Source organism: Cebidichthys violaceus, unplaced genomic scaffold, assembly GCF_023349555.1.
Source record: "Cebidichthys violaceus isolate CVI_PGR_0920_01 unplaced genomic scaffold, fCebVio1.0.p SCAF_36, whole genome shotgun sequence".
Taxonomy (NCBI): Eukaryota; Metazoa; Chordata; class Actinopteri; order Perciformes; family Stichaeidae; genus Cebidichthys; species Cebidichthys violaceus.
In genome coordinates, this window is record NW_027176550.1 from 657,167 (window position 1) to 676,172 (window position 19,006).

The 19,006-nt window shown below is 41.8% G+C and overlaps 2 protein-coding genes across 2 annotated transcripts; both read right to left on the reverse strand.

Annotated features, from left to right (window-relative positions):
* Nucleotides 1–239: 239 nt before the first annotated feature.
* LOC137883982 (serine protease 33-like) lies at nt 240–3,812 on the reverse strand. Its single transcript, XM_068725601.1, has 6 exons — nt 3,758–3,812; nt 1,971–1,991; nt 1,734–1,896; nt 1,379–1,647; nt 624–769; nt 240–542 (listed from the first exon to the last, which is right to left on the reverse strand). Exons 1-6 carry the CDS (start codon nt 3,810–3,812, stop codon nt 240–242), a joined length of 957 nt encoding a protein of 318 aa, XP_068581702.1.
* A 4,616-nt stretch (nt 3,813–8,428) lies between these two features.
* Nucleotides 8,429–14,042, reverse strand: LOC137884099 (transmembrane protease serine 9-like). Its single transcript, XM_068725791.1, has 10 exons — nt 13,967–14,042; nt 13,373–13,393; nt 12,994–13,156; nt 12,639–12,907; nt 11,889–12,034; nt 11,444–11,807; nt 10,878–11,049; nt 10,501–10,754; nt 10,273–10,373; nt 8,429–9,495 (listed from the first exon to the last, which is right to left on the reverse strand). The coding sequence occupies exons 1-10, from the start codon at nt 14,019–14,021 to the stop codon at nt 9,178–9,180; spliced, it is 1,863 nt and encodes a 620-aa protein (XP_068581892.1). The 5' UTR covers nt 14,022–14,042; the 3' UTR covers nt 8,429–9,177.
* Between the last annotated feature and the right edge of the window lie 4,964 nt (nt 14,043–19,006).

Consider the following 19,006-nt stretch of genomic DNA (forward strand, 5'->3'; position numbering starts at 1 on the left):
AACCGTTGTTAGTTTTCGTTCTTTTCATGGAATTTATTGACTAAAATAAAATATACTACACCTCAGAGGTACATATTGTACTTTTTACTGTACTACACCTCAGAGGTAAACATTCAGTAACACCAGATATAATAGTAAAACATGTTTATGATCAATCAATTCTTTTATTTGAACTACATTGAAGCTAATCTTGTATGAAAACATCTTTCAAAGTTAAAAATAGGAAGTTCAACCAGTGTTTAGGGTCTGGACTCACGTCTGGCCGTGGTGGTTGGAGGGACGGTGGTTGGAGGGATGGTGGTTGTAGGTGGTGGTGGCAGACCAGCACAGGTGACGCTGAGGTCACTGATCCCGCTGGACGTGAAGGTGACGTAGCCCGGCCGATTGCTGGTGATCTCGCCGTTGATCCAGGTCTGGTACTGGGACACTCTGGAGTAGACTCCTGGCAATTCAGGGAAGGCGCAACCTTTTCCAAAACTCACGACGCCCTCCTGGATCCAGACTCCGGCCTGCTTGCTCACCAGTGGACCGCCCGAGTCCCCCTTTAAGCAGAGAAACATTCAGGAGAAGGAACCTTTGCAGGAGGTCAAATGTGACCCGAACACCTGAGTGAAGATGATCACCTGACAGGAGTCCTTCCCTCCAGCACGAAGTCCGGCGCAGATCATGTTGTCTGTGATTCGGCCCACTCCATTGTCACAGTTACACTGTCTGTTCCCCACGATTGGCACCTCCACCTCCATCAGGGTTTGTGGGAACGGAAGGGCCACTAAAGACACACAGATACAGTTCAATAAACAGCACATGACTTTTAAAGCTACCCTGTAGACTCTCTGACCACTAGCAGCACTACGGAGCAATCTTTTATTTATTTATTTATCCTCAGGAGAAAAACCTCCAGTTCTTTAAAGTGAAGTCAATGCTTCATGTGTTAAAGCTGCAGTCTCTCTAGTGTCCACCAGGGGGCGACTCCTCTGGTTGTATAGAAGTCTAGTCTAAAATGACTCTACTTCTCTCTTGATGTATTCCCTCAGTAAACATTGTAAACATGAGTTTATGGTCTCAAACTCTAGTTTCAAGTCTTCTTCAATACAGCATGATGTTCATTTAGTACATTATGGTCCATTTAGAGTCAAACAGACCATAAAGCAGGGGATGCTTCAACACTTACTGAATACATTTCTGGCAGACTAAACAGTCTGTTGGAACGCACAGATGGATTTAAACAATTTCAAATATATAAATGAATGGCTTCTTAATTTTTTAATAAAGATAAGACCCTTAACACTTGAGTGAACTTTAACTTTCCTCCAGACAAAAGAAAAGATGATCTTTTGTTGTTAACGTCACGCTACCTCTGAGAACCTCTCTGACCCACCTCCAGATCCAATGTTGCCCCAGCCGGTGACCCAGGAGTCGGTGCCGTTGTGGAAGCTGCTTCCTGGAGCCGCCAGGCAGACGGGCGAAATGTAGTTGGTGAAAGTCACCGGTGAGGAGAGCTTCAGGAGGCTGATGTCGTTGTCATTAGTGCTGGAGCTGTAGCCGGGGTGATTGATGATCCGTGTCACCGTCCGTTGCACCTCATTGGGGTTGCTGCTCTGCTGGTTCTGGCGACCCAGATACACAACCAGGTTGCTGGTGCTGGGGCTGAAGAGACACAGAACAGAGCATTAAAGCAGAGCCCTTCAGGGGAAATTACAAACACTAGAATGTGCTCCGGTCTCGGTGCTCACGGTTGGAAGCAGTGAGCAGCAGTCAGCACCCATTCGCTGTTGATGAGCGATCCTCCACAGAAGTGGCTCCCAGATCCATGCAGACTGACCTGCCAGGGCCAGCTTCCCTCAGGGGCCGCCTGGCCCCCAACGATCCTGGTGATGAGCAGAGGCCGACCGCACACTGAACAACAGAAGTCCCATCAGCATGTTGACAGGTGGAAAGGAAATAAAGAAAAACATAAAACTGTGACTTACCACTGAGTTGTGAGTGAGACTCTGAAAAATAGAAAACACAGAAAAACGTTTGAAACAACAGTTCTGTTTTTATATTCATATTTGTGATATGTTGACAGGTGATATTTGTACAGTAGTGATGTGATCATCCGTAAAGCAGCCACCCCAGACTCTGTCTCCCCCTCCTCCCTGAAGCATTGTGCTGATCAGTTGTCTCCGGTGTTTACAGACGTCTTCAACACCTCCCTGGAGACATGCCACGTACCAGCCTGCTTCAAGCCCTCCAACATTATCCCCGTCCCCAAAAAACCAAGGATCACAGGACTCAATGACTACAGGCCCGTCACCCTGACCTCTGTGATTACAAAGTCTTTTGAGCACCTTGTCCTGTCCCACCTCAAAACCCTCACCGACCCACTCCTGGACCCCCTGCAGTTCGCCTACAGAGCCAAGAGGTCTGTAGATGACGCAGTCAACATGGCCCTTCACTCCATCCTTCATTATCTGGACTCCTCAGGAACCTACGCGAGGATCCTGTTTGTGGACTTCAGCTCTGCCTTTAACACCATCATCCCGTCTCTGCTACAGGACAAGCTCTCCCAGCTGCACGTTAGAGTTTCCACCTGCAAGTGGATCACAGACTTCCTGTCTGACAGGAAGCAGCACGTGAAGCTGGGAAAACACGTCTCAGCCTCTCGGACCATCAGCACCGGTTCCCCCCCAAGGCTGCGTTCTTTCCCCTCTTCTCTTCTCCCTGTATGCAAACATCTGCACCTCCAGTCACCAGTCCGTCAAGCTCCTGAAGATTGCAGATGACACCACCCTCATTGGACTCATCTCTGGTGGAGATGAGTCCGCCTATCAGGTCCATCACCAAGAAGGCTCAGCAGAGGATGTACTTCCTGAGGCAGATGAAGAAATTCAACCTGCCAAAGACAATGATGGTGCACTTCTACACAGCCATCATTGAGTCCATCCTCTGCTCCTCCATCATGGTCTGGTACGTTGCAGCCACAGCCAAGGACAAGGGTAGGCTGCAGCGCATCATTCGCTCAGCTGAGAGGGTGATTGGCTGCAATCTGCCGTTCCTCCAAGATCTTTCTTGCTCCCTTCAGGGTCCTGGAAGCGAGCAAGAAAGATTGTACTCGACCCCTTTCACCCTGGACATAAACTGTTCATGCCTTTTCCATCTGGCAGGAGGCTGTGGTCCATCAGGACCAAGACCTCACGCCACATGAACAGTTTCTTCCCATCGGCAGTCGGGCTCATCAACAAAGCCCGGGACCCCAATGACTCCGTCACCCCCAGGACATTTTCCCACCGATTCACTCCCCTGCACATACCTTCATAGTTAAATGCGCTTGACACTTTTAAAATTACACTTGTTTAAAGTACCGTTATCTGTTTGTCTGGGCACTTTATTTTATAATATTTTTTCATATTTTCTACTTTTTGCACTATGTTGACTGTTTAATGTTATGCATCATCCACCAAGTAAAATTCCTTGTATATGCAAGGATACTTTATTGTTTTACTTTATTTTTCTCTTCTCTCCTAGATTTGATCATATTCATAAGTTCAATCCTTTATTATTTTCACACAAATGGTACTCAGGCTCCTCTGAGCACTTTGGTTTTTACATTTTACATTTTATTGCTACTATTTTGTAAAAAGTAGAATGTTAAACACAGGATTTGCACATGTGATACTTTTATCCCTGTTCATTAATTAAAATAGTCTTACTGACTCCTCGGTTAGCGGGTCTCTAACGTGATTGGTTCAGGTGTGTGCGATGAGGAGGGTCTTACCTGGTGTCAGCAGAGTCAGCAGAGTGGCCACAGAGATCAGTTTGTAGAGAGCCATGACTGAAAAGTCTTTATCATCAGGTCTGCAGAGGCATAAATAACCTTCTTCCTCCATCCTCCTCCTCCTCTCTACCTCCAGCACACACACACACACACCTGTCCAAAGACACACCCACCAGCTCACCTGTTCCACATCAGTCATGTCGCCTCTCTAATCTACACAAGAACCGCTAACATAGAGTTTCCATTTCATGTCACCTAGTTCTACTTCACTTGTTCTTCATTCCACAGGAAAGAGTTGTACTTTTTACTTTTATCTGACTGTTTTGAAGAGAAGTTTATTTATAGAGCACCATTCAGACAGGAAGTAGTTCAACGTACTGGAAACATGTTCAACATAAGACGTTTATAAAACAGAACCAATGAGTTTAAAATGTCATAAAAACAAAAAACAAAAAAACTGTTAAAATAAAAAAGAAATTGAATTTAAGAGAAAATTAAAAGAAAAAAAGAAAAAGCAAGCAGATTGAAAATAAATTATGACTAATTTATTGGAAAGAAAAATTAATTTAATATTTTTTTTAGCCAGAACTCAGGAAGTATTATTTATTTATCTATTTACAAGTAAAAGTACAACTTTATAATAATAGTAAATATTTAAACTCCTGTAGCTGCTGTTTAATAATAATAATAATAATAATAATAATACAAATTAGACTACATTAAACCCAAAACAGTTTGCATCAAAATCAGAGGAGAAAATTAACGGAGGACGTTAATTTCACAACATTTAAATATTTTTAACAAAATCTCTTTCAATATGAAGCTCAGTTACTTTTCTATTTTAGTTTCCATCAGGCTTTGGTGTTAGCATCACTTCTTTAGTAAATAAATAAAGAAGTAAATAAAGAAGTACAGAAGTAAAGACGTAAATCAGTAAATAAACACAGATCAGTTCCTGGAGCTGATTGACCTCTGAGCGACTGATCAAACTGCACCAGACCGTCAGGAACAAAAGAGTCTTTTGTCAGTTTCATCAGATACCGAATGTTTTGGAACAAGAGGAACCAGAAACATCTGTCAACGCCTTAAAGCGTGTGTTCGATTCTCAGTTGAGCTTTTAGAAAAGGCGCAAAGGATTTATTAACTCCGATGTAAACAGTAAGAATGTTTCCATGTTCTATTGTTCATGGTCATGAGTGTTTGGTTTAGTCTTTGAAGCGTCTTGTAATGGTAATTTTTTTAAGTAGTATATATTTCTACTTACTTAGTATATATTCCTATTATATTGTATTCATGTATGAGTAATTTTGCTCTGAACTTTGTTGAACTTCATCGTGTCTCTGTTGTGCAGAAGAAGAATTCTCCCTTGCCTGTTCACAAAGATAACTAACTGTGTTGTATGAGAATGTTCCAGCGCCAAGGCATTTGGGCTGCTTGTTTTGGTTGCTGGCCGTTTGTTTTTCCTTGTTGATCCTTTCCGTCTGAGACCAAAAGTCTGAGACCAGAATGTCTGTAACGTTGGCCATCGGCCCCCACCTTTGCTCATTCTGTATAAAGAAAGCTTGTTCACTTTTTTCTTGGTTCTTCCTCACTGAGACTGAACGCATTCTGTTGTGATGATGGAACCTTCTCTGCAAAGAGAATAAATACTTAAAAGACAACCTGGTTTTTGGTATTATTTATTTCAGCATTAAAAGACTCATGCAAAGCGGGTATAGGAATATCTTCCACCACAATTGGCGTCACAAACAGGATCCCTTGTAAGTTTGTCAGGAGCCAACAGGGGTCGGTGAACTGGCCCTTCTGCCTCTACTTACCTCCATACAAAATTAAGAGAGAGAGGCCCGATCCCTGTCCTGATCGTCTTCACTGGGATCCAATCCTGATGGACCTGTTGAGTCCAAATAACTAACTCTCATTTGGTGAGTCGCTGAAATTTTTTTAAATTCATCTAATTAGTGAAATTGATCCAGGAAGACCATATCATGAGACTGAAAAGCAATTATGTCTGTTATTGGGGGTTTGATTTTTTTGTTTTGTGGGTTTATTGTGGACGTTGGTTAAACTTGTATTTTAACATGTCACACCCTGGCTCATAAACTGAAACAAGAACGGGGAGACAACAAGCTAGCGGCCAAAAAAGAAACAATTTATTTGTCTCCCAAGCACAGGTAGTACAATGTTTCCCATCAAGTACGCCACGACAGCACCACCGGTCGTGAGCCCGTCAACAGCGATCTTCCTTTTCCCCTCGTTGCCAACTGAACAGGGTATTTGTAAGGCCCCCAGCCACACCGGCACAGGTGCTGCTCATCCGGCTAACGAGCCTCCAATCACCACCTGCAACACAGGAAACACAACGCGGGCACCCAGTGCATGATAGGAGGAGGGTCGTCACACTGAGCATCACGATTAAGTAGCTGGAAAACGAGGGTGAGTGTTTAACAGTAGAAGTTAAGCACTGAAGTCCTTTGACAGCACCACAATACTGAAACTGCTCTTATTACGGTTTTCAACGACATCAACTTCAACACAGACGATGACAGAATTTCAGTCTTAGTATTACTGGATCTCAGTGCTGCATTCGACACGGTCGACCATGACATACTACTAGAAAGACTAAAAATCTGGTTGGGACTCTCTGGCACAGCTCTTAACTGGTTTGAATCCTACTTGAAGGACAGAGAATACTTTGTGTCTGTAGCTAATTACACATCAGAGCTGACTAAAATGACATGTGGTGTTCCCCAAGGTTCAATACTGGGGCCTCTTCTGTTCAACATCTACATGCTTCCATTAGCTCAGATTATGGAAAACAACAAAGTGTGTTATCATAATTATGCAGACGACACACACATCTACATAACTATATCACCGGGGGACTATAATCCCATACAAGGGCTGGGTAAATGCATTGAACAAATCAACACCTGGATGTGCCACAATTTTCTTCAATTAAACAAAGATAAAACAGAAGTGATTGTTTTTGGTATCAAGGACGAACGATTGAAAGTCAGCGCTCAGCTTCAGTCACTGACGTTAAAAACCACAAACCAACCCAGAAACCTAGGTGTAGTTATGGATTCAGACCTCAACCTGAACAGCCATATCAAGACAATTACAAAATCAGCTACTATCACCTGAAGAATATATCAAGGATTAGAGGACTTATGTCTCAACAGGATTTGGAAAAACTTGTCCATGCATTTATCTTCAGTAGACTCGACAACTGTAACGGTATATTTACAGTAAATAGTCTATCAGAACGCTGCAGCTCGAGTCCTCACTAAGACCAAGAAAGTGGATCACATCACTCCAGTTCTGAGGTCTTTGCACTGGCTTCCTGTCCAACAAAGAATTGACTTTAAGATCCTGCTGTTGGTTTATAAAGCACTGAATGCTTTAGGGCCAAAATACATCTGTGATCTGCTGCCACCTTATGAACCATCCGTCTGGGACCAGTCTACTTTCTGTTCCCAGAGTCAGAACTAAACATGGAGAAGCAGCGTTCAGTTCTTCTGCTCCACATATCTGGAACAAAGTCCCAGAAAGCTGCAGGTCTGCTGAGACCCTCAGCTCCTTTAAATCCAGACTGAAGACTTTTCTGTTTGCTCCTGCCTTTGATTGAACCAGATTCAAGGATATTAATCAATTTCCTACATTTCTGCATTTTACTATTATGATTAATAATAGTAATTATAATTGTAATTATAATAATGAATTTCCCAGAGGGCAAGACACAAAAAATGAGATACCAGTGAGCTAAGTTATGGATAAATGCATGAACAACTTTAAGTAAATGGTGAAATACTTTGCTAAATTTGAAATAAAAAAAATCTAAATATAAAGGAAAAAGTGTTAAAAAGCTCAAAGAAAATGTTTGAATCATTTGTAGCCACTACAGATTCAAACCAACCTAAACATTGCATTATTTCATTGTTAGTTTTTGTTCTTTTCATGGAATTCATTGACAAAAATAAAATAACCCTATCTATAGAGTTACACTTTAATGGAATTAAATGTTGAACATGTTGTAAAGGTGTACTCTACCTGGCGAGCAGCTCATACTTAAAGTCTTGTTAAATTCTGTTTTATCAAAATGAAACATAACTGAACATAAAGGAGGACGACTGCATTAGTTTCAGCTCAGTGTTCCTAATAAACTGATCACTGAGTGTCTGAAGCTGTAAACATACCAGAGATAAAACACAAACATTTTCTCTACACGTCTTTTCATTTTATAGATATTAACCAAAACAATTAAAGACCAATATTCATGGTCTGTCATCAGAAATAAAACGTGTTCGCAGCATGAAGAGGAAAATGAGGACGCTCACCTCATTTATAAAGCAGGTTTTTGTGACAAAAAGACAAAACAGATTAAGTGCTTTCACATTTAAAGGACACGAGAGTTTCACGGCAAGACTCGTCATTTACTGTTCAAACCAAATAATCATGCATTTATAGTGCAGCTGAAGTATTTTCTTTAGAGCAAATACTGTTTGTGTGGATGATTGGCTTCAGATAGATTCTGACGTTATGGTCCAGAAGCTCCCTGATAATATGAGGTAGATGTTCTACAGATCTATGAAATATAAAAGACTTCCATGACAGTAAATCAGTTTAATCAGTAAGTACCATCTTAGTGTTTAATGTAAAAGACAAATGCTGTTTTAGAGCACGTGTGAGACATTATGCCCTAAAATGAGGATTTGATCCATAATTAATGGGACTTTTATTCTGAAAATGGAAATATATGAAATATGCAAATATTTCACACATTTCTTCATTGTATTGATTTAAAAATAATAATAATAAAAGCAGCCCCTATGGTTGCTGTAGCTACAGAAACATATATTATATTAATAAACATCTGATCAGTGCAGCTTTAAGGAATTCTTCATTTCAGTCCAGAATGTCTTGGTAGAACAAACAGGAAGTGGAGCTTTCAGCTGATTCCTGTCTTCATGTATACAGTGTACAGTACAGAGTTACTGTCCTTCAAAGTAAAGCTCATGTTTTAATGTTTCCTTTCAACCAAAACATGCTACATTATCTTCAGGACCAATATCTCCATCCATTAATATTTATCTCATTCCTGCACAAAACTCTACAGCTCTTTCATTTAAAATGCATATATTGCACATATTATTTATAGTATATTTCTATTTACAATATGTTCCTTCCTGTTGCTCTGGTACATTTAAAATAAAACATTTAGAGTGATAAAAGAAACTTATGTTTCTTAGGATGTGTGGTTGAACCACCGGTCACAAGGATCAAGATTATTCATGCAACTTTCAGCTAAATTGTCTCTCAAATTCCCGCTTGTTTGCATTCATTTGTGCTCGTCACATCATGTAAACAACTCTTTACAGAAGTAAAAAGGTGGAGGTTTCTACACAAAGAGGTGGAGGTTTCTACACGAAGAGGTGGAGACACATGGAGAAGACGAGGAGGTGGAGGACGAGGAAGAGGAAGTGGGAGCGAGCAGGAGCTCCCCCGCTGGTGGGGGAGGTCACGTTGGTGGGAGCTGTGGTGTTGGTGTTGGTGGTTGTGTTGGTGGTGGAAGATAAGAAGCCCACCGTCTGAGACAGAAAGCTCTGGAAGCGGCTCAGTTTGGCAAAGATCTTCACTGATGCTGCTCGTGTTTGACTGGTGGCATTTTCAGATGATAACACTGCTGCCTGGAACCAGGACCCGTCCAGGTTACACATCATCGGACCTCCAGAGTCACCCTGAACACACACACACACACACACACACACACACACACACACACACACACACACACACACACACACACACAACTTTAGCTCGAAAAGAAAGTGAAAGCATAAGAGGTTTTTTTGGGGCATTTTTAATGTTTTTATTTGATAGAGGAGAGACGGGAAACGTTGGGAAAGAGACATGCAGCAAACACTGCTCTCCAAACATAGAACGTACGGAAGTATCCTAAAGCTGCATTCTCACTACTGTCCATCAGGGGGCGACTCCTCTATTGTATAGAAGTCTAGTCTAAAATGACTCTACTTCTCTCTTGATTTATTCCCTCAGTAAACATTGTAAACATGAGTTTATGGTCTCAATCTCTAGTTTCAAGTCTTCTTCAATACAGCATGATGTTCATTTAGTACATTATGCTCCATTTAGAGTCAAACAGACCATGAAGCAGGGGATGCTTTAGGGGCGGGGCTACACAGTGATTGACAGGTCTCTACCAGAGACGTAGACGGCGTCTCTATGTCACTCCTCCTCAGTTCAGATGTGGTCACTTCCTGTTCACTGGTTGCTTTATAACATCAGTCCACAAATCAATGTGTGACATCACAACGACTAAATAGTGTGCTAGTTTGGGTACTGGAAGACAAAGTGAGTCCTTGCCGTAGAGGCAGAGGTTCTAATCCGACCTAAGACCTCTGATGCACGTCTTTCTCTCACTCTCTCCCCTTCCTGACAATCACTATCAAATAAAGACAGAATTATCTTCAGAACCTCCTGCTCTGATTTCTCACCTGCTCCAGTGTGAACAGTCCGGTACAAATGCTGTCACTGGACGACGACGCGTTCCCACAATTCTCCACCGAGGTCTGGAACTCCTGCAGAACTTGTTCCTCTGAAGATGGAAATAAACAAGGAAACGGTTAGAGAAGAGACATCTGAAATCAAAACCCAGACGGGCAGGAACCCGGACTAACTGATTTAATCTGGAGAGGCGATGCAGAGCGTGATTCTGGACTCACCGCCTCCTCGCCCGGAGCTCCAGCCTGCAGCCCAGCACGTGGAGCCCACGGCGAAGGTACGACCGTCGTCCATGCAGACGGGCTGGATGTAGTCCGACAGGCTGGGTCGGGATGCAAGTTTCAGCACCGCGACATTGGACCCAGTCAGGTTGCTCATGGTGATATTTGTCACGTTCAGCATCACCTCAAAGGGGTTGGATCCGTTCTGCTTCAACCGACCCAGCACAACGGTCCATTCAGACGGCGTGGGAGAGCTGTGGGGGGGGGAGGATTAAAAATCAATTCTGATTGGTTTAAAAACAACCTGGTCATTTCCTGTTCACGTTAAACAGAACCACACTGTCCAGGACTTCCCTCCATGTGTCCTGGAGTCTCACCTGGAGAAGCAGTTGGAGCTGCTCAACACGGAGTCCACGCCCACCAGAGTCCCCCCACACATGTGACTTCCATTCTTCTGCAGGCTCGCCATCCACGGCCACACGCCCGCCGTCGCCACGGAGCTCCCCCCCAAAATACGTGAGTTCATCGGGGCTCGGCCACAGACCACCGCTGGAAGAACAATCATATTTACTGAGTTTACGGTTCCTCTTATCTTATTAATTTTTACTGGAAAGAAGACAGACATCTCTACACTGGAACTATCTAGACTGATCAAAAACACTTCAGGTGATTGGGGGTCAACTGTCCCTTTAAGTACACATTTGTGGTACTTGTACTTAACTTGAGTATTTTCATGTTCTGCTGCATCTCACAGGTACATATTGTACTTTTTACTGTACTACATCTCAGAGGTAAACATTCAGTAACACCAGATATAATAGTAAAACATGTTTATGATCAATCAATACTTTTACTAGAACTATATTTGAAGCTAATCTTGTATGAAAACATCTTTAAAAGTTAAAAATAGAAAGTTGAACCAGTGTTTAGGGTCTGGACTCACGTCTGGCCGTGGTGGTTGTAGGGACGGTGGTTGTAGGGACGGTGGTTGTAGGGACGGTGATTGTAGGGATGGTGGTTGGAGGGACGGTGGTTGTAGGGACGGTGGTTGTAGGGACGGTGGTTGTAGGTGGTGGTGGCAGACCAGCACAGGTGACGCTGAGGTCACTGTCGGTCCCGCTGGACGTGAAGGTGACGTAGCCCGGCTGATTGCTGGTGATCTCGCCGTTGATCCAGGTCTGGTACTGGGACACTCTGGAGTAGACTCCTGGGAATTCAGGCTCGGCGCAACCTCTTCCAAAACTCACAACTCCCTCCTGGATCCAGACTCCAGCCTGCTTGCTCACCAGTGGACCGCCCGAGTCCCCCTTTAAGCAGAGAAACATTCAGGAGAAGGAACCTTTGCAGGAGGTCAAATGTGACCCAAACACCCGAGTGAAGATGATCACCTGACAGGAGTCCCTCCCTCCAGCACGGAGTCCGGCGCAGATCATGTTGTCTGTGATTCGGCCCACTCCATGGTCACAGTTACACTGTCTGTTCCCCACAATTGGCACCTCCACCTCCATCAGGGTTTGTGGGAACGGAAGGGCAACTAAAGACACACAGATACAGTTCAATAAACAGCACATGACTTTTAAAGCTACCCTGTAGACTCTCTGACCACTAGCAGCACTACGGAGCAATCTTTTATTTATTCATCCTCAAGAGACAACCTCCAGTTCTTTAAAGTGAAGTCAATGCTTCATGTGTTAAAGCTGCATTCTCTCTAGTGTCCATCAGGGGGCGACTCCTCTGGTTGTATAGAAGTCTAGTCTAAAATGACTCTACTTCTCTCTTGATTTATTCCCTCAGTAAACATTGTAAACATGAGTTTATGGTCTCAAACTCTAGTTTCAAGTCTTCTTCAATACAGCATGATGTTCATTTAGTACATTATGCTCCATTTAGAGTCAAACAGACCATAAAGCAGGGGATGCTTCAAAACTTACTGAATACATTTCTGGCAGACTAAACAGTCTGTTGGAACGCACAGATGGATTTAAACAATTTCAAATATATAAATGAATGGCTTCTTATTTTTTTAATGAAGATAAGACCCTTAACACTTGAGTGAACTTTAACTTTCCTCCAGACAAAAGAAAAGATGATCTTTTGTTGTTAACGTCACGCTACCTCTGAGAACCTCTCTGACCCACCTCCAAATCCAATGTTGCCCCAGCCGGTGACCCAGGAGTCGGTGCCGTTGTGGAAGCTGCTTCCTGGAGCCGCCAGGCAGACGGGCGAAATGTAGTTGGTGAAACTCACCGGTGAGGAGAGCTTCAGGAGGCTGATGTCGTTGTCATTAGTGCTGGAGCTGTAGCCGGGGTGATTGATGATCCGTGTCACCGTCCGTTGCACCTCATTGGGGTTGCTGCTCTGCTGGTTCTGGCGACCCAGATACACAACCAGGTTGCTGGTGCTGGGGCTGAAGAGACACAGAACAGAGCATTAAAGCAGAGCCCTTCAGGGGAAATTACAAACACCAGAATGTGCTCCGGTCTCGGTGCTCACGGTTGGAAGCAGTGAGCAGCAGTCAGCACCCATTCGCTGTTGATGAGCGATCCTCCACAGAAGTGGCGCCCAGATCTGTGCAGACTGACCTGCCAGGGCCAGCTTCCCTCAGGGGCCGCCTGGCCCCCAACGATCCTGGTGTTGAGCGGAGGCCGACCGCACACTGAAGACAGACGGACACAGTGAGCAACACCTTCGTGCCTCCTGACGGGACTGATGATCTCAGGTCTAATCCAACAGCTTCTACTCTCATTTCATAATTCATCTAAAATAGATTATTATTATTATTATTATGAAACTATGAACAAAACAACAGAAGTCCCATCAGCATGTTGACAGGTGGAAAGGAAGTAGAGAAAAACATAAAACTGTGACTTACCACTGAGTTGTGAGTGAGACTCTGAAAAACAGAAAATATTCGTGATATATTGACAGGTGATATTTGTACAGTAGTGTTGTGATCATTTTCAAATACAGAAAAAAGAGATTGCTGTTGTCAGAACTCAGTGTTATGTTAAATTGGATTAAACATGTAGAAAGGTTTTGTCTTTACTTCAAAGATAATCGTGAAAGAAGCAGTTTATCCCTATTATCAGGATTATTTTCTGCCCATTATCTTCTAGGCTGGAGGCATTTCTTTTTAAATAATTCTTCTTCAAAAACTGCTGTCACCCATTCACTATTACTTCTATATTACTTAAATGTATAAATATTATTACATTTATTGTGTTGAATTATTTAAAAAAAAGACCGTTCAAGATTGAAATAGCCGAGGTGGAGAAATCCTGACTTTAGTTTCTAGAATGGGTCAAACTCCAAAAGCACGATGGATCCTACATTTCCCATAATGCAACTCTTTTAGAACATTTCATCCAGAGCTACAGAGTACTTTTTTTGTTTTTACATTTTTTTATTTGATTATTCATTTATTTAATTCAATATCTACCTATTTATTTATAGAGGAGGGTCTTACCTGGTGTCAGCAGAGTCAGCAGAGTGGCCACAGAGATCAGTTTGTAGAGAGCCATGACTGAAAAGTCCCTATCATCAGGTCTGCAGAGGCATAAATAAACTTCTTCCTCCTTCCTCCTCCTCCTCCTCCCTACCTCCAGCACACACACACACCTGTATAAAGACATGCCCACTAGCTCACCTGATCCACATCAGTCATGTCACCTCTCTGATCTACACAAGAACCGGTTAGGTAGTTTTCATTTCATGCCACCTAGTTCTACTTCACAAGAAAAAGCAAGCAGATTAAAAATAAGTTAGGACTAATTTGTTGGAAAGAAAAGTGAATTTAATATTTTTTTTAGGCACAACTCAGGAAGTATTATTTACTAAGTATTACAAGTAAAAGTACAACTTTATAATAATAGTAATTATTTAAACTCCTTTAGCTGCTGTTTAATAATAATAATAATAATAATAATAATAATAATAATACAAGTTAGACTAAATTAAACCCAAAACAGTTTGTATCAAAATCAGTGGACGTTAATTTCCACAACATTTTAAATATTTTTAACAAAATCTCTCTCAATATGAAGCTCAGTGTTACTTTTCTATTTTGGTTTCCATCAGGCTCTGGTGTTAGAATCACTTCTTTATTTCTATATTGTTATCTATATTATTTATTATATTTTTTACACTTCATAATTGTTATTATATTGTTCATATATTGAACAATAGAATTGTTATATATTGTTATTCTTCTGTTGTAATCTTAAATGAAACTCTGGCACCAGAGTTTCCTTGGTGATTAATAAAGTTCTATCTTATTTTATCTTTATTTGATACTATGATGTTCTTTTGAAGATTTCCAATTTCAGATTCTTTCAGTGTTTGAGCTTTAAAGTCTCTACTTTACACATCAGTGGTCCAACGGTTTGGTAAAGTAAGTAAAGATGCAAATAAATAAAGAAGTAAATAAATAAAGAAGTAAAAGAGTAAATAAACACAGATCAGTTCCTGGAGCTGATTGACCTCTGAGCGACTGACAACATTCACCGACTGGTCAAACTGCACCAGACCTTCAGGAACAAAAGAGCCTTTTGTCAGTTTCATCAGATACCGATTGTGTACGTGTACCCCACGTGTACTTGTACCCCAGGTGTACCTGTATCTTAGGTGTACCTGTACCCCACGTGTACTTGTACCCCAGGTGTACCTGTACCCCAGGTGTACCTGTATCTTAGGTGTACGTGTACAGGTGGTACTTCAGCGGTTTTTCAACAGCTGAACAACTTGTTGGCCGTAAATAACTGTTTTGATGTCTTCCAGTCAGGCTTTCGACAGCACCACAGTACTGAAACTGCTCTTGTTAAGGTTTTCAGTGACATCCACTTAAACACAGACAATGGCAGAATTTCAGTCTTAGGCCATGTCCATACTACTCCGTTTTTGTTTGGAAACAGAGTTTTCAAACGAAAACAATCTCCGTCCACACAGCGTTTCAGCCATCATTTTCAAAATGATCTCCGTCCAGACTAACACGCCTGAAAACGAATATCACGTGACTCTTCACGTACACTGGGCATGCGCCGATGTAAACAGGAAGTAGATTGTCGTATTTTTTGTAACTAAGCAACCAGAGTAATAAAGTAGTCTTTAATGATCTTAAGTACATGTTTGATACTTAAGATCTTCTCTAAAATCTTCTTCGATAAACTCAAACAGATACAGTTCATGGAAAGTTTTAGAAGTTTTAATTTTCAGACTTAACGTTAGTTACAGCGCTGCGGGTCTCTCTCTCGCTCTCTCTCTCTCTCTCTCTCTCTCTCTCTCTCTCTGCTCACTGATCTCTCTCTCTCTCATCTCACTGATCTCTCCAATAACAGCTGTTTCCTCCGCAGACATGCAGACTTTAACTGGACAACAGCTGCTAGTAAAGACACCAAGGTCAGCAACGCCTGTAATCAGTTGTCCATGTTAAATTAACCTGGTTGTTGATCGCGGGTGTCTACGTCATCGTTTCTAAACTTATGCATTTACGTCCGTCGAGACAAATACGCTACCCAGAGTTTCCAAACGTATCCGTTTTCGGGAGCGTTTCTAAAGTCCTCCGTTTTCGGTGCTCGAAAACGCCGGCGTAGTGTGGACGCTCAGTGTAACCGTAGCAAAACATATGTGTTTTCAAATTGAAATGGAGTAGTATGAATGTAGCCTAAGTATATCGTTTGAATCCTACTTGAAGGACAGAGAATACTTTGTGTCTGTAGCTAATTAGAGATGCACCGATCCGATATCAATATCTGTATCGGTCCCGATATAGGAAAAAATTCTAGATCGGGTATCGGTGACAATGTGACCGATCCATAAAGGCAAATCTATTCAGTCCAATTATATGCGTTGTGCTCTGCGTAACGTCATGCGCTAGCGAACTGGCCGCATAGATTGTTTTCAAAATGGAGCGAGCAAAAGGATCAGCCATCTGGAACTTTTTCACACTACCTCAGCCAACACATTCGACAGCTACCTGCAATACGTGCGCAGCGATGGTTCCAAGGGGTGGCACTAAAACTTCAAGCTATAACACAACCAACTTAACCACCTGGAACCACGCTACGACATGGTAAGCCGAAAATATTTGTCGGAGACGGCGCTACCTGAACTGCACGGTAAAGTGTGCAAACACATATTGAAGGAGATAAAAGATGTCAAATCGATAAGTTTCACAACAGACATCTGGAGCTCCTACGTTTCCCCTGTGTCACTTTTAAGTTTAACAGCACACTGGCTGGATGAAACTTTTGTGCCACACAGTGCAATGTTAAATGCAACAAACTTTCGTGGGTCACACACCAGCGAAGCGATAGCAGCTAGCCTGAAGGAAATGTTTGACAAGTGGCAAATTCCGTTGAGCAAAATCCACGTGATTCTGAGGGACAACGCCAGCAACATGAGAAAAGCGATGGACAACCTGGGGGCGCATAGCGTCGGCTGCGTTGCACATACAATGCAGCTGGTTGTCAACGAGGGACTTCTGTCACAGCGTGCGGTCAGAATTTTTTTTTTTTTTAAATCGATTCAGCACTGTTTTTCTCTATTAAATCGGTATCAGATCGGTATCGGCCGATACTAAACCTCAGATATCTGTATCGGTATCGGAAGTGAAAAACGTGGATCGGTGCATCCCTATAGCTAATTACACATCAGAGCTGATTAAAATGACATGTGGTGTTCCCCAAGGTTCAATACTGGGGCCTCTTCTAATCAACATTTACATGCTTCCACTAGCTCAGATTATGGAAAACAACAAAGTGTGTTATCATAATTATGCAGACGACACACACATCTACATAACTATATCACCAGGGGACTATAATCCCATACAAGGGCTGGGTAAATGCATTGAACAAATCAACAACTGGATGTGCCAGAACTTTCTTCAATTAAACAAAGATAAAACGGAAGTAATTGTTTTTGGTATCAAGGATGAACGATTGAAAGTCAGCGCTCAGCTTCAATCACTGACGTTAAAAACCACAAACCAACCCAGAAGTCTAGGTGTAGTTATGGATTCAGACCTCAACCTGAACAGCCACATCAAGACAATCACAAAATCAGCTACTATCACCTGAAGAATATATCAAGGATTAGAGGACTTATCAGGACCCAGCAGGATTTGGAAAAAGTTGTCCATGCATTTATCTTCAGTAGACTCGACAACTGTAACGGTATATTTACAGTAAATAGTCTATCAGAACGCTGCAGCTCGAGTCCTCACTAAGACCAGGAAAGTGGATCACATCACTCCAGTTCTGAGGTCTTTGCACTGGCTTTCTGTCCAAAAAAGAATTGACTTTAAGATCCTGCTGTTGGTTTATAAAGCACTGAATGGTTTAGGGCCCAAATACATCTCTGATCTGCTGCTACCTTATGAACCATCCCGACCCCTTAGGTGGTCTGGGACCGATCTACTTTCTGTTCCCAGAGTCAGAAGTAAACATGGTGAAGCAGCGTTCAGTTGTTCTGCTCCACATATCTGGAACAAAGTCCCAGAAAGCTGCAGGTCTGCAGAGACCCTCAGCTCCTTTAGATCCAGACTGAAGACTTTTCTGTTTGCTCCTGCCTTTGATTGAACCAGATTCAAGGATATTAATCAATTTCCTACATTTCTGCATTTTACTACTGTATTCTATTTCTTACACTGCATTGCAACTTTTATTCTATTTTTATCTTTTTATTGTTTTAATGACTGTTCCTGTTTTTAATGTTTCAATCAATGTTCTTAATTGTTTTTAAATCACCTTTTCTTTTGCATTATGTTTTGATGCTTTTAATGGTTTTATGTGAAGCACTTTGAATTGCCTTGTTTAAATGTGCTATACAAATAAACGTGCCTTACTTCTGGAGGTATTGTAGAGTAATATGACTAATATGAAGAATAAATAAATAAATAAGGATTTGTGATTAAGAATATGCACGTCTTTTAATTGTATTGATATTAACCAAGACAAGACCAATATTCATGGACTGTCATCAGAAATAAAACGTGTTCGCAGCATGAAGAGGAAAATGAGGACGCTCACCTCATTTATAAAGCAGGTTTTTGTGACAAAAAGACAAAACAGATTAAGTGCTTTCACATTTAAAGGACACGAGAGTTTCACGGCAAGACTCATCATTTACTGTTCAAACCAAATAATCATGCATTTATAGTGCAGCTGAAGTATTTTCTTTAGAGCAAATACTGTTTGTGTGGATGATTGGCTTCAGATAGATTCTGACATTATGGTCCCAGAAGCTCCCTGATAATATGAGGTAGATGTTCTACAGATCTATGAAATATAAAAGACTTCCATGACAGTAAATCAGTTTAATCAGTAAGTACCATCTTAGTGTTTAATGTAAAAGACAAATGCTGTTTTAGAGCACATGTGAGACATTATGCCCTAAAATGAGGATTTGATCCATAATTAATGGGATTTTTATTTTGAAAATGGACAAAATTATCATCAACAGGTAAAAATTATATATTACAAAAATTTCACACATTTCTTCATTGTAT

Coding starts and splice junctions, on each gene's coding strand:
- LOC137883982 (XM_068725601.1), bottom strand. CDS start 3,812: ATGGCTCTCTACAAACTGATCTCTGTGGCCACTCTGCTGACTCTGCTG. Junction 1,897..1,970: donor GTCTCACTCACAACTCAGTG/GTAAGTCACAGT, acceptor TCTGTTGTTCAG/TGTGCGGTCGGCCTCTGCTC. Junction 543..623: donor GAGGGAAGGACTCCTGTCAG/GTGATCATCTTC, acceptor CTCTGCTTAAAG/GGGGACTCGGGCGGTCCACT.
- LOC137884099 (XM_068725791.1), bottom strand. CDS start 14,021: ATGGCTCTCTACAAACTGATCTCTGTGGCCACTCTGCTGACTCTGCTG. Junction 13,394..13,966: donor GCTGACTCTGCTGACACCAG/GTAAGACCCTCC, acceptor TCTGTTTTTCAG/AGTCTCACTCACAACTCAGT. Junction 10,374..10,500: donor GAGCTCCGGGCGAGGAGGCG/GTGAGTCCAGAA, acceptor TTCCATCTTCAG/AGGAACAAGTTCTGCAGGAG.